Here is a 15010-nt window from a genome sequence, read left to right on the forward strand (position 1 = left end):
AATAAGCAGGTTTTAGAGCTTTTCTCATCCAGAAAGGTCAACTCTGAGATTAATTAAACTGTTAGGAAGATCTTAATGATGGAATATTTCTCAGCGACACCACCCTGCTTTAATCATCCCAATCCTAATTCACTCCAAATCTTTTCTTTACTATTGCACGTGCAGGTTTATATTTTGTCCTCCTGCATGCAGCAGGAAATATTATATGTGTATATATATATTTTACCCAAAAATGAAGTTGGCTGACATTAGAACTAACATCTAATGAAGTGAAAAGCTAAATGTTTGTAAATAACAAATCCATTAAGCCATTTTCAATTGAAACCATGGCGTCTGGCCAAAATGCAAGTCTATAATCAATAATAATGCGTCTTCCTGTGAAAAAATCTAAAAGTGGTGTCTCACAAACACTCATCTTTTCACTTCATGAGACATTAACTGATGGACTGGAGTGCTGTGGATTATTGTGATGTTTTTATCAGTTGTTTGGACTCTCATTCTGACGGCACCCATTCACTGCAGAGCATCCATCGATGAGCAAGTGATGTAATGTTAAATTTCATCCAAATCTGTTCAGATGAAGAAACTCACATTTTCCTCTGAGCCACATTCAGCCTTCGCTCCTGAAGGGAGTGATGGGAAAAGGCCGCTTGTCTCTGAGACAGTGACAGCATCATCAACTACACACTTATTTTTCTGCTTTAGAATGAAAAGACAAAGAGGACCTGTCTTGTCCGGTTTCTTTTTTAAGATTTACATTTGCATTTATTCATTTAGCAGATGCTTTTATCCACAGCGACATACAAATGAGGGAAAACAAGCCATTTATCATGAAGGATATTAGCAATGGCGCCATAGTGGATTTGAAGAGTAAATCAGAAAAGCATTAAAGTAAAGCTGCAAAAGATAGGAAAGGATATTTTAATAGAAAAAGTGCTTTTATTTATGGTTATGAATTAGTTGCATGCATAGAAAGCATCAATAAAACAAACCTGTTTTAAATGTTCAAAAACTTTAATGCTTTGCCTTTGCAGCTTCTGTGAGTTTTTAAAATGTGTATTTTAAGTTAAACCCTATTTCACGTGAAGTTTTTAATTCTTACACTATAAAAAAGCACCATATTGTAGAAGTAGAAGTATTGTAGTAACCATTTTTAAAAGTACTAAAGTATTACCATTTGACTATTTTGATCATTTGTATTATAATTTGGAATTAGTTTAAATTTTTATATTTTCTGTTTTTATTTTAGTTAAAGTTTTAGCAAATTTTATTTTTTTATATTTTAATATATTTTTTTTATTTAAAATGTTACTTTAGTTTTTAGTTATTTTAGAATGATTAAGTTAAGCTAAATGAAAATGAGAAATGTTTCCTTGGCATCTAACAGAAATAAAAGTTACATTATTAAAATAAATGTTATATATATATATATATATATATATATATATATATATATATATATATATATTTATATATATATATATATATAATTTCAGTTAATGTTTATTTCAATTATTTTAATTAAATTATATAAAGATTATTAGTTTTAATAATCCTCACCACTATACTTTTTGCAAATGCATGCTTATGATTTTCATGGATTAGAGTAAACATTACACATCTATTATACATCCAAGTTTTCATTTCAGTCATGTGGAAGGAAATCCAAAAATCAATTATACCTTTAGGTTAATTGGTATTTTTGCTTCACGCATGCGGTTTAATCCATATTTGTCATCTTTCAATCAAATAAAATAGTTTTTACTCCCCAACAATTTGGTTCATATTCTCTCAAAAGCACAATATTCAAATTTCACAGCATTCAATCGCATTTAATGGTTTTTATGGTTTTAATTTTTTTAATGGATCAAATGATAAGATGTTAGGAAGCAGCAAGATTGCATTTCAAATCATGACCAAGATTTTCAGGAAAAAGAAAGTCCAAGATTAGTTTTGGACTCAGAAAACAGACATTGTTACGAGACCAGACATAATGGAAATGAGAAAAGTGTGCTCATTATTTATATGTTCTGCAATAAATGAGATGTTTTCTCTGGGGAGACGCTAATTCAGATTCCAGCAAGTATTTGAGGTAATTGTGTTTATTGTTCAGCTCTGTTTTCTCTCTGTGAAACACATCAGACAGTGAATGATTGCTAAACAAGCCGAAACCTCCTCAGATCTTCATCTGCTGTAGATCGACCAGATTTCAGAAACTGCAAAGTACTAAAAAAAACATAACAAAAAACCAACTGGCTTAAAGTTGATCTTACACAAATTAAAATACATTCACTTTACATGGAAACCTGCAGATAAAAGAGCACAGGAGCAGAAGGGTGTCAACAGAAAAGCTCTCTGGTGCCATCTAGCCAAAAACTAAAACAGCTGGTCTCCATTTTGTGTCTTCATTAGATCAGAAAAAAAGGTCATGAAGAAATGTCACAACAGCTATTAAATTCAGCCATGAATACTATCGTTAAAAAGTTTGGGGTCTGTAAGAAATTAAGGCTGAGAGGATGAATTCAATTGATCAAAAGTGACAAAAACATTTATGTCGCAAAAACAAAATGTTCTTTTGAACTTTCTATTCATCAGAACATAATGTTTCCTCATAAATCTTAATCAGCATAATGGTTTTCAACATTGATAAGAATAAAAAGTATAATCAGCAAATCAGTATATTAGAATGATTACTGAAGGATCATGTGACACTGAAGACGGAGTAATGCTTTCTCATCATAGAAATGACATTTTGAAATGGATTTAGATTTTAAAAATATTTCACAATATTACTGATTTCACGGTCTTTTGAATAATATTGTATAACCTGCTATACTATCTGAAATGTGCATCCCACAATGCAACTAGCTTAACCTGACAACCCCCCCCCCCCCCCCCCCCCCCTTTTTTTTTGTTTTTCTTTTTTGTCCAAAAGAAAAGACAATTTTCTTTTGGACAAAATGAGATATTGCAAAATAACGTTCTCCAAGACGCTAGCTGGAGACCATTTGCGAAGTTTAGTCATGTGACAGTTCTGTAGAAATATATAGACACCTTTCACACAAACATCCGACAAAATCAAACCATTAGATCACCATTCAATAAAAAAAGCGTTTAAAGTTTAAAAATATACAAGGCTTTATTCAACCATTTAAATATGTACAATTTCTGTTAGAAGACAGACAGGAATTGATCATTTCATCAATAAAACATTTATAAAATCTTATAAAACAACATTTACAATACTGAAGAGGCTGTTTAACCTCCTTAAGTCTCTTCGTTTTTTTTTTTGGCGTAGAAGATTGTAGTTTTTCACTTTGTGCAGCGGCCACAAATGTGGCCAAATTCACTTCACATTCAGGAAGATGATAAAACATTCTTATTTTTTTCTTTTAAAAGTCTTTCAAAATGATTAAGAACCTAAAAAGGTAGTTCTTGTAACATTGTCCCGTCTGGTGCTCAGAGGCGGCGGATGTTGCGTTTGCTCCGAGCCGAGCCGGCGAGGAGTGTTTTCTGTGAGGCGGAGAAGCTCTGGAGTGTATTTCGGCACGGAGCAGAGCTGTGAAACGCTGATTGACACAGTGTGCAGAACTCAAAAGCACAGCCGCTGCGCGAGCACACAGCCTTCTTCATGGCTGCGTCGTACCGTGCTGCAAAGCCACAGAGGATGCACGATCGTAGAGATTCATCCTGTTTGAGCGACTGGGCCACCTAGAAGACAACACCACCATTAAAATCAGCCGCAAACCACACACATCTAGAACTACAGTCATGAGTGTATCAGTAAATACAGACACAATCTGCTGCTCCTGGGAGATTTCTCCTTTACCTCATGAAACTGCTGGAAGCGACTTGACTTGGATGTGTCTCGTGCTCCGCCCGGTTTCTTAACGGCCTTGTGAACGGGTGTAGAGGCGACAGTCTGCATGCAGGAGAACACCACCCTGCTCAAGGTGACGTCTCGTGATAATGAGCCCACGGAGCGACCAGAGTCCTGGAAGCAAGAGACAAACGCTATTAGTACTAGAAAATATCAAGACAACAATTGTAAGGTTTCCTTCTCTTTTGAACTACAAATAAGCACGCTTTTCTACCAGGGTTTATTAACATACATTTAACACCGAGGGAATCTTGTTTAAATGTCCAGGAAGCACACACTGAATTGCATTAGCAACACTTCACAAGTCTGAAAAGAGTTTGTGACAGATCATTAACTAGTGTATTTGGGAGAAAAAATTAAATACTTTATTCTTATTATTCTAAAACAAGAACAAATGTACGCCAATGAAGTCTGCTTTATTCAAAGGAAAATCTAAAGTTTTCATACTCCATTGACAAACATGGTTCTAGTTTCAAACATAAACTTACTCATTCAATATAATAAAAAAAAATAAAAATAATAAAAAAAAAAAGAGACCTGTTATTTTATTTTCTCCATCTCCATATGATTTAAGGATGTTTAGAGATTCGAAGACAAGAATACTGAAGTTATAGATTTTTTCACAGCGTATGCAGCATTTAATTCATGACTTTAGGAATCTGGGTCAGATTTATACCATTAAGGCCTTCATTTGTTGACAGGTGGACTGATAATGAATTAAGAGCCACAGAAACCCTGTCTACACGAAATTCCTCAATATTTCAAGATTTTCCGTGATTCTGTGAACACGAGAGTCCACCAAAAAATTCAAATATTCTGAAAATTCACTCTCCCTCAATGTTGTTCCAAACCCATGAGACTTACTTTCTTCTGTTGAACATTAAAGATGGTATTTTGTAAATTGTTGATAATCAAAAAGTTTCAGTTTCCATTGCATTTAAAACAATTACACTGGTTACAAACATTCTTCAAAATATCTTCTTTGGTGTTCTACACAAGAACGTCTTATGGGTTTGGAATGACATAAGAGTGAGGGTGCTTTCACACTTGGTTCACTTGCCTGGTCCGAACCAGAGTTCGCTGGCTCCCCCCTCCCCCTGCCCCAGCTGGACTGTGTTCATATTATAATATTGGAGTCCGAACCTCGGTTCGCTTGCGTCATCAAGCCAACAGCTGTTTACCCCGTTGCTTGGTAACGACAGCACAGGAGAAGGCGGCAAATGCACAACATTACACTCTCATTTTTATGTATTACGTTTTTGAACTGTTCGTTTTGTTTATAAAGCTTCAGTACATAACGGCACTTGCGTCTGTCTTACGAATGTACTGAAAATGCTCTAAAGAACGTTGAAGGTGAACATAAATGAGATGTACAGCTCTCTGCTTGCAGCGCGTCAGTCACGCTCATCGGGAAAGTGAGTGAAACACACACAAACACACATTTTCATCAAATAATTTGTCATTAAAAGCGGTTCACTACCGCGATTTGGTACGATTGCATTCACATAAGCAGCGAAGCGTACCCCAGACCACCGTTTTTAAGCGGACTTGGGTACGGTTCGCGGGTGCGCATCCGAGTATGGAGGGCAGCGTTCACATCATCCAAACGAACCGAACTCTGACATCAATCGAACCTGGGTGCGCACCAAAAGTGATAACAGAATTTCCCTTGTTTTGTGTGGCGTGACCCTTTAAAGGTTTAATAAAACTCCACACAGATGAATTGCTCCAGTCTCTTACCCTTAACGCTCTTTCTGCTTCTCTGCAGCGCCGAAGGGCCACCCTGTCTTCACAAATGATTTTGCGCCATGTCCGGCTCACTTTTCTACAGCTGCAAAAGACCAAAAAACAATCAGTCATTCCGATTCACATCAGAGTGAGATTCAGATCAAGAAATATCAAAACAGGATGTTACCTGACCAAGTCCCAATCTCCCAACAGGCCCAGTATCCTAGAAAGGATATGCCTCATGTCTTTTCTCAACAGGTTGTAAAGGATGTCCACAAACTGGCGTCCCATCTTCCCTCCGATCACATTATGCAGCCCGTAGTTCTCAGCAACCTTATCAACGACAGTCCAGTCGTAGCTTTTGCTCTTTTTAAAGCTTTCAGCCAGCTCTCTGCACACCTCCTCCTGAAACTTCAACATGGGCAGACATGGCACAGAACGACCCTCCACGGCCAAAGACTGAGAGGACATGCATTTCTCCTCACTCCTCTCCTGAGAGTCCGCTCCATCCACGTCTCCGTGATCCACTCGACTGTTTTGGAGGGAAAGGTAGCCGCTGTCCTCGTTTAGGCCACTAACGTTACTGCTGAGAATCACCTCGTCGTCTGATGCCACGTCTAGAGAATGCCGCTTATTCTGGTGGTTTTCTTTATTGTGGGGGCCTTTGCTTCTGGTCTCCACAGGAGTTGAGATGTTGGGTGCTGGGGGAGATTTCCGTGGCGAAACCCTGTGGCCCTTCACCTCACCGAGGTCTGTTTCGGCTTTCTCCATGTGGCATAAAACTGTTGAATCATTACTGTAGCTGGGACACTTCATATTGAGGCTGATCCAGACACAGCAAACTAGAAGAAAGGAGAAATATGACATGTTAATGCTTGCACAAATTATTGATCCAGGTTATAGATCAATAGTAACATGAGCACAGCTTAAATCCACATAGGCCAGACTACTATTTATGATATGCAAGTTACTAACAGTACATGAGGATAAAGTTGGAAATGCATTAACAAATTGCTGGCTATTGATCTTCAACGTGTATAAAAACTCGCATTATTATAAAGAATTACATAACTTAAATACACAAAATCCCAGTTCGGCGATCCATCCACTGTTTTAGGCTCACACCAACTTCTCGTTTTAAGCAGAAGAACTTCATTGTTAAAACACACCGATGATGCATGCCACAACACATAATTGTTATTAACTAATGTTCAATGTGTTTAAGTGTTAGCCAGCAGATGCATTTGTTTTTATGTTATTTATTTGTGTTTTGCATTTTGCGCGCCCAAGTGCTTGCATTCCTGACGTGGCTTACGTTGTGACACACCACATACTAGCTTAAAAATCAAACTTAAAATCTATGTTCTTGTACAAAAATTGACAATTTTGTTTCTTGGAATGCTTTCCAGGATGTAAATACTAAACAATAAAATGCTAAAGTTATATTAAACCCAAATCTGAGACGATCAGATAGAGGGAAGCGCTAACATGGCCGGACGACTAATATTTATTATTTAAAATCCTCTTTAAAAGCGCTTGAATTAAAAAAAAACCACAACATTAAACCAGTATTGTCTTACCTCTAAAATAATAAAGCACTTTTATGTATTCCTCATAAGTCGTTAGAGACGTGTCCTGGTCTCGGTTGCAGTATCAGATCAAGCATTTAAGCGGCAACACAATGGTTAGTGGGTTCAGGGAAAAAGCGCCACTTGAAAACATTTGAAATTTGGCGACCAAAGCTTCTAGCCAATCAGAGTGCATGAGAATACCTTTAAACGAGCGGCAGCCAATGAAAGCGCTGGGCGGACGTCTCAAGCGATGTCATGACGTATATACCACCGAAACGTCATCGTGCATAAAGAGCGCCACCCAATGAAACGAGAGCCTCGGGGAAAAAAACTATTTTTTGAAAAAAAAAAAAAAACGTTGATAAAGATTGACTTTAAAAGTGTTCGTACCTGAGGGTTAAAAAAACTGGAAATAAAATACCGGTAATATCGGGGAATCATGTGATATCCAGGTCTAAGAAACAGTGAAAAATTAATTTATGTTCAGCTCTAAATATTAAAATTTTAGGCACACGACGTTGCTCTTTATGAGTTAAAACGCAACAAAATTATTTTAAAAAATCTCAACTGTTGAGAAAGTCAAACTGAAAACAAAACGAACAGCCCACCAAAAGCATTTCACACCAGTGTGTAAAAGTGAAAGCAAAGAGTGTTAGTGAAACTCTTCAGAGGGATACTACATCTGTGCTTACAATTCAGTCTCACACACACAAAATCAAACTTTTATGCATGTCTTTATTGCCAGCAAACAACTACTGATTCTGATCCTGATTCTGATCTTCAAGAATGTCAATAAGCCATTCCTGTTCAGAAAACTGTTGCCGGAAAGAAATTATCTCCTCTAGCAGTTCCTCTCCTTGTAAAAATCCACACACATTAATGATTTTTCTGATCCTGCGATCCGGTCCTGAGAGAATTTATAAGTCCTGATTTTCTCTGATCTGCCTTTGGTGCCAATCTATTACAAGAGAAGAAAACTGCAGGTTATATTTACCAAATAACATCACTAAAAAAAAAATTATATCTGATATTAGACAGTCATTGACTTCAATGAAATCAAGACTAAAACCAATGTGAATTGATGTTCAAAAACCAATCCAACACATTTCCAGGTAAAACAGGATATTTAAATGCACTAAATGTAGGTTGGAAATTTACTGGATCACGAAGAGCAAGATTTTTATTTACTTTCCTGTGAATGATTCATCATCAGTGCATGTAATTAAAAAAATAATGTGCACTGATGAATCAGGAAAGTTCATTCAGAAAGTAAAATTGGGTCAATATTGACTTCATACTAAATTAATAATAATTAACAGCGAAGTACCGTAATTAACACACCTGTAGTTTTTGAGCCTGGTATCTCCTATATATATATATATATATATAATATTTTTTTATAATATATAATATATTTATAATATATAAATAATAATAAATAATAACAGTCTGTGTATATAGCCTACATATATGTGCACACACACACACACACACACACACACAATAATAACAGTATTACACATATAATATTAAATGTTATATTATATTCGTTTCTAGTTCATGTACATTTACTTAATATTTTACTTGATAATTTATCATATATTATACTTATATTATTAATATAACAGTATTTAATGTATGTAATTTTAAATATTACATATATGTTAATAATTAATTAATAATCAACATCCTAAAAACTGTATTATTAGTATTAAATATTTGTTTAATATGTAATTTTGCTTCATGCTAATTTACTTAATAATAATAATAATAATAATAAATAGAAATAATAAATATATTAAAATATAAATAAATAATACTACATTCATAAAAAAAATTATGATCCTTAAAACAGCTTCATCTTCTTAAAAAAAATATAATAATTTAAATAAGAATGTGAAATGAATGCGTGAAATTCAGCCATTAACTCTTAAGTGTATACATGTTATTGATTTTATTCCTTGGCATACCAGGTCTGTATGACAATAAACAAGGGTAATTTATTTAATAAATTTGACTGAAATGTTAACGAGAGCATTTCACGCCTCACCTTTGGTTTGAGACAGTCTTCCTTCTCTGACTCTGCAAGCTCAAGTAATTCTGGGACATTATCTGAAATGAAATACAGATTCAAATGAAACGCAATCCTTCAAATCTTTTCATTTCCAGCACACCTTTCCCACTTAACTACCTTTCAACGAGTCTCCAGCGTGTCCTCCAACTCCTTCTGTTTCTCCTCTAAGTCTCTGATCTTCTGGACCAAGCACACAGAGGTTAGTTCTTTTCATTTTCACATCTTCATCCTCCAGCGTTGAAGGACTGCAAGCATGCGTTATACTGCAGGTCCTTCTTCTTCAGATAGTCTTGTTGAAGATCTCCTCCACAGACAGTATTTTAGTGACCATCACAGTCTGGGATTTATGAAAGGCTCGTTGAGGATGTGGTAATGTGCAGTTAACAGTCCTATGAATAGCTGGACATCTGCATATTGACCCTCTTGTGATTGTCCTGAACATCCAAACCACAGTCATCGCCACTCAAGTGCTGTATTTAAAGTGAGCACTTGAAGGCAAATAAAAGCATTTACCATATAAACAGGCTTCCAACCAACTTTATTGCTTCCTGATCTGTGAACCACAGCGTTCATTTTAAATTAAATTCAATTAAATATGTATTTATTTCAGAAACATGCCAATAGAATTTTAATCAAATATAAAGTATTTCATTATTTATTATTTTTGTCATTTACAGTATAGTAACATAAACGCTTTTGATATAAAAAATATATTTTTTTCTAAATCAAGATGGTGTTATTATCTGGGTATTTCCTGTGTTATTTTAAGGTAAACTTCATACATTTTATTTTATTTATTATATTTTTATGTACATTTTTTACATGTATTATATAATAACAATTTATTAATATAATATTTTAAAATCTGAAAGTCACCTATTTGTAAAATAACCTCATTAAAAATTATTTGTTCATAATGTAGGAATACTAGAATAAATTCCAAAAGGTGTAAAATCAAGACAAAATCCACATAACCAAAAGACAGTAAAACCTGAAACCTGCAGATGGTAATATTGCCAAACATATTTAATACAAATTAGAAAATCTATTTCTATTATTTTTAAGTGAATGCATATTAAATAAACAATATACTGATCGAATGTTTTTAAATCAAGGCCATCTAATATTTATAAAATGATATGGCCTAATTATTAACAATATTTCATAATAAAAAAAATATTAGAATAAATTCCCATTTAAAACAAAGCAAAAATGCACATTATCCAGAGACACTATCACAGGAAACCAATAGATGGCAGAATTGCTAAAGTATAGAATGTGTACAAAAGTTTACACTGGAAGATAAATCAGTTACATGTTTTATTTTTGAGGTCAAAGAACAGGAATATGCACAATGACAACAAGAATGGCAAAAGTGTTTCTATCATGGAAGTTTTCTCATGAGTGATTTGTTACACAATTACATTGTTTTCTGTTTTTTCAATGTTAAGGCATATGCATAATAATCCAGACACTTCAGATTTCCATCTGAGAGCACTAGGTCAGAATAAACATCTCCAACTTAACAAAGACTACTTTATTATTTATTTACTTATGAAAACATGTAAACAAACTAATGTTGATTTGTCCTCATAACTCATACACTTGAGACTTAAACACAGATTACAGATTCGCTCTTCCACAAATAGAGGTTTACACATTCATCCCACATCTGCATTTTATTGCAAAAAAAACAAACACTTTTTATATGTTATTAAAACACTTTTAACAAAGATGATATGAACTTGTTCATTTTTGCAACTCAATAAATGGATCTAAAATGGTTAATCTATCAGTTGCTTGCATCTGAACTGATTTAAGGAGGAACATTTTGTTACAGATCTTAATCTTGCATTATTTAAAAGGTTTCGTGAACATGTTACAATATAATACAGAGCCTGCAGGTGGTTTAATTCTTGCTAGGGGCCATTGGCTTTAGAGGAGATTTGACATTCTGTGGCTCTGGGACCCACGAGGGGGAGAAAGGTTTAATCCTGCAAAGTTATGCTGATTATTTAAAGGAATTATGAATCTATATGGGTCATACATCATGCTTCACAGATCAAAGGCTTGGGAGTGAACAACATCACATCCAAATTTTGTTGGCACATTATACGACAAATACTGAAATTCCAGAGCTCAGTGTTATTGTTGTGAGTTGAGGAGGAAGAAAACTCAATCTGTAAATGTAATTAGGAAATTGTCTTAACTACTAATACCTTTTTATGCCTCTGAACGAACAGACTCACAGGATACAGCAGCTGAAAACCCATGCCAAAGAAGTTTGCCATATGTCAAGATGAAACTGAAAGACAATAAGTGCTTGTTCATTTATTACACAGATGCAGTTTCATAATTCCTTTGTGTACATACATCACACCCACCCACAAACATCTGAGAACAAGCCCTGAGAAAATAAAGGTTGTATTTAGATTTACCAGTGACCAGAAACACATTTTGGTTGAAAAAGTTTTAGAAAGCTCTAGTTTATACAAAATATATAAAAATGTGTTATTATGTTAGATAGGGCACCTAAAATGTTTACTATAGTGTGTTATTGTTGTTAAGGAATAAATTTATGCATGATGGACAGCCTTATAAGGTCAAGCCATATTTAGCAAATCAATTTTATGAGGTTATCTGAATGGAACATTTCTACATTATTATTATTATTATTATTTACATTTGTACATTATACTGTGTGAACTGCAAAAAAAGGTGTTTAAAAATTATTTCTCAATCACAGCACCGAAACACATATTTATGTACATTGAATAAAAAAAACATGTCTGTTTTAATAAATATACATTTCATACTTAATATATATTATTTTATATATTGATGATTACATTTTTTGAAAATAATAACAAGAATGTATAAAACATAATTTCAAACACTGGAAAACATTACGTATATTATTGTATAATATATTTCAATAATTAATAATTAATTTAAATGTTAATGTTTCCTTTTAAATAGCGTTAATCATATATAATTGGCTGAAAGATTCAAAGGTCAAACATATGAGCCAAAAACATATGAAAATGAAAAAAATTTGACTTTACTATAAAGTGTGATCCATTATGTATCATACACAGGCTTAACAGATAGTCTTGTATCATATAGGCTATCATTGAAAAGGTCTCAACTAGCTAGCAGCATAAAACTAGCATATTTGTTTCATGTATACAGTCCAAACAATACCAAGTACATGTAAACAGCATACGGCTTTTGGTTCCCAATTTGGTTTGTACCTTCAACAAACATTTTTACAGTGAATCACCTATATTTATATAGAGCAACTGTTTTCGATTCAAACGAGCTCAAACACAACATATCACAATGCATAGTTCTTGAGAAAATGCATACAGAGTGACTTTACATGCTGCTTTGCTAAAGATAAAGTATATCCGGGATCCGACGCGGGAAGTTCAACCAATAGAAATCTGAGGTATGATGTGTGGGTTTAGCGGGCAGAGACGATGCCCAATCACGGACAGTTTTATAGCAGGAGTGCATTGATCTCTTAGATTGACAGCTCTAGCATTTACTATTTGCCACGGAATTTCATTATATATATATATATATATATATATATATATATATATATATATATACACACAGTGTTGGGGAGTAACTAGTTACATGTAACTTAATTACGTAATTTAATTACAAAATAAATGTAACTGTAATCAGTTACAGTTACTAAGAAAAAAATAGTAATTTAATTACAGTTACTTTTGAAAATTTTAAAGATTACAGTGGGGATTACATTTGAATATTTACACACATCCACATACAGATTTAATTGATTTCTTTCCCAAATTGAGCCGACTATTCTGAGACCTACGGCCCTATAATTTCCGCGATGCAGAAACATAAACTGGTTAGTAGAATCCAGTCATAAAAACGGGATTGCTATTGCCTAACGCGGACGGAATATGCCACATTTTGGACAAATATATCAAAAGTACACTTGAATCAAAGCATATGCAAAGTTTTAATATTTTGTTTTAATATTTTGCTATTACTCGTCTAACAAAGGAGAGAACTTTTAATTATTTTGCATGTGCCCAAACTAAAGATTTAAAGGAGCATTTCACCCGTGGGAACATTGATCTTCATTGAAAGTGGGTCATATATGTAGTCGAAATCTATTAAAACTTTCGAATTATCAGGTCCATACAAAAAATAGTGTTGTCCATGAATTTGTTTGTATGAGATTTCCCGGTCTGAAATTTTATCCCAGTCCGCCCCATGTGGAAATTAATGAAGCAAACATGCAGACATGTGTTCAAATTTGATCATCTTAATTCAAGTGATGAAGGATTGTAAAAGTCTGACAGTATTGAGCACTGCTGTAAGGTTAAACCTGAATGGTGTAAATGTTTGAAGATGATTAACAGTTGCAAATAAACATTTATTAGAGATTTTGAAAAGTAATCAAAAAGTAATCACTTTAAAACTTTAATAAAGTAATTGAAAAAGTTACACTACTATTACATTTTAAATAGGGTAACTTGTAATCTGTAACCTATTACATTTCCAAAGTAACCTTCCCAACACTGTGTGTATATATATATATATTTACACATGCAGATACTTTGTATGTTCATGTTTTCGAGTGATTATTGTCCTGTATGCAGGATTTTAATTTTAATTTTTTTGCTTTTCCACAAAAACGTTTTGATTGCCTTGACCATCCGTCATTCTGAAGTCCATTCATAGCCTCAGCAATGACACACAGTTTGTTAGAGATTATGTGATATGTTACATTTGTCTCTTTAAGGACCCCAAAAAAGTGTCACTTTTAGACTAATGACGTAACTCTGACGATTTTATCCCAAAAGGATAACGGTGTAAGCACGGGCCGCTTAACCAGCTGAAATCTACTGACCGAGAGCCATTGAATTAGAGGAATTTAAAACAACTTGACGCTGCGTAACGAGCAGGAATCACATTCACTATGAATGAATCCAGAGCTGTGACCGCGGTGAAAGACTCTCACAGAAAACATTACGCAAACTCTGACCAATGACTTGCAGGACACGCAGGAGAACGCTTCGGGAAACGCCAAAACGACTGGCCAAGTTTATGAATGTAAGTAAGTACATCTGCAACACTCGTTCGTCAATAATGAGAGCTGACAGAGTAATCCAGCGGAATGCAGCAGGCGCTCAGACTCACTGCGTCACATCATCACGGGAATGAACTGCTAGAGTACTGCGTGCGTGAGTGCACAGTGTGTACTGCCTAGCATTTTAGAGTTATATATGCCTGTGATTGAAACGATAAAAAAATCCATAATTTAAATATTATTTCTCTCTCTCTTTCTCTCTCTCTTCTCTCTTATAGGAATGATTTCATTTATGTATTTAATTTACAATATTATTTATAAGCATCATGCATATAAAATATGGGTATTATACATATATATATATATATATATATATATATATATATATATATATATATATATATATATATAATCTAGTTTATAGTTATTGAAAATATATTTAAATTATTTATTTTTAAATAATTTTATTTTATATATATTTTTATATATTTTTTTAAATAAATTTATGAACATATGCATATAAAATATTAATCTACTATTAAATATTTGATTAATTATTCATACATTTGAATTTATTTTAAATTATGGATATGTTTTTTAATGTTTTTAATTAAATCATTAAAACCACACACACACACACACACACACACACACACACACATATATAATTATAATATACA

The 15010-nt window shown here is 33.8% G+C and overlaps 2 protein-coding genes across 2 annotated transcripts in view; one reads left to right on the top strand and one right to left on the bottom strand.

Moving 5' to 3' along the window:
* Window positions 1–3430: 3430 nt before the first annotated feature.
* LOC132156739 (F-box only protein 5-like) lies at window positions 3431–7353 on the bottom strand. The gene is made up of 5 exons (XM_059565734.1): window positions 7189–7353; window positions 5796–6450; window positions 5621–5711; window positions 3830–3994; window positions 3431–3711 (listed from the first exon to the last, which is right to left on the bottom strand). Exons 2-5 carry the CDS (start codon window positions 6422–6424, stop codon window positions 3460–3462), a joined length of 1137 nt encoding a protein of 378 aa, XP_059421717.1. The 5' UTR covers window positions 6425–6450; window positions 7189–7353; the 3' UTR covers window positions 3431–3459.
* A 6749-nt stretch (window positions 7354–14102) lies between these two features.
* Window positions 14103–15010, top strand: part of LOC132156733 (equilibrative nucleoside transporter 1-like) — a 33731-nt gene continuing 32823 nt past the window's right edge. The window contains exon 1 of the mRNA XM_059565718.1: window positions 14103–14353. The gene's annotated coding sequence lies outside the window, so the exon portion shown is untranslated. The remainder of the gene's footprint in view (window positions 14354–15010) is intronic.

This window comes from Carassius carassius, chromosome 14, assembly GCF_963082965.1.
Source record: "Carassius carassius chromosome 14, fCarCar2.1, whole genome shotgun sequence".
Classification (NCBI taxonomy): Eukaryota; Metazoa; Chordata; class Actinopteri; order Cypriniformes; family Cyprinidae; genus Carassius; species Carassius carassius.

Excerpts from the sequence above, each read along its gene's own strand:
- LOC132156739 (XM_059565734.1), bottom strand. The coding sequence starts at position 6,424 with ATGAAGTGTCCCAGCTACAGTAATGATTCAACAGTTTTATGCCACATG. Across the intron at positions 5,712-5,795 it reads GGAGATTGGGACTTGGTCAG|CTGTAGAAAAGTGAGCCGGA; the intron begins GTAACATCCTGT and ends GGTCTTTTGCAG. Across the intron at positions 3,712-3,829 it reads GCTTCCAGCAGTTTCATGAG|GTGGCCCAGTCGCTCAAACA; the intron begins GTAAAGGAGAAA and ends GTTGTCTTCTAG.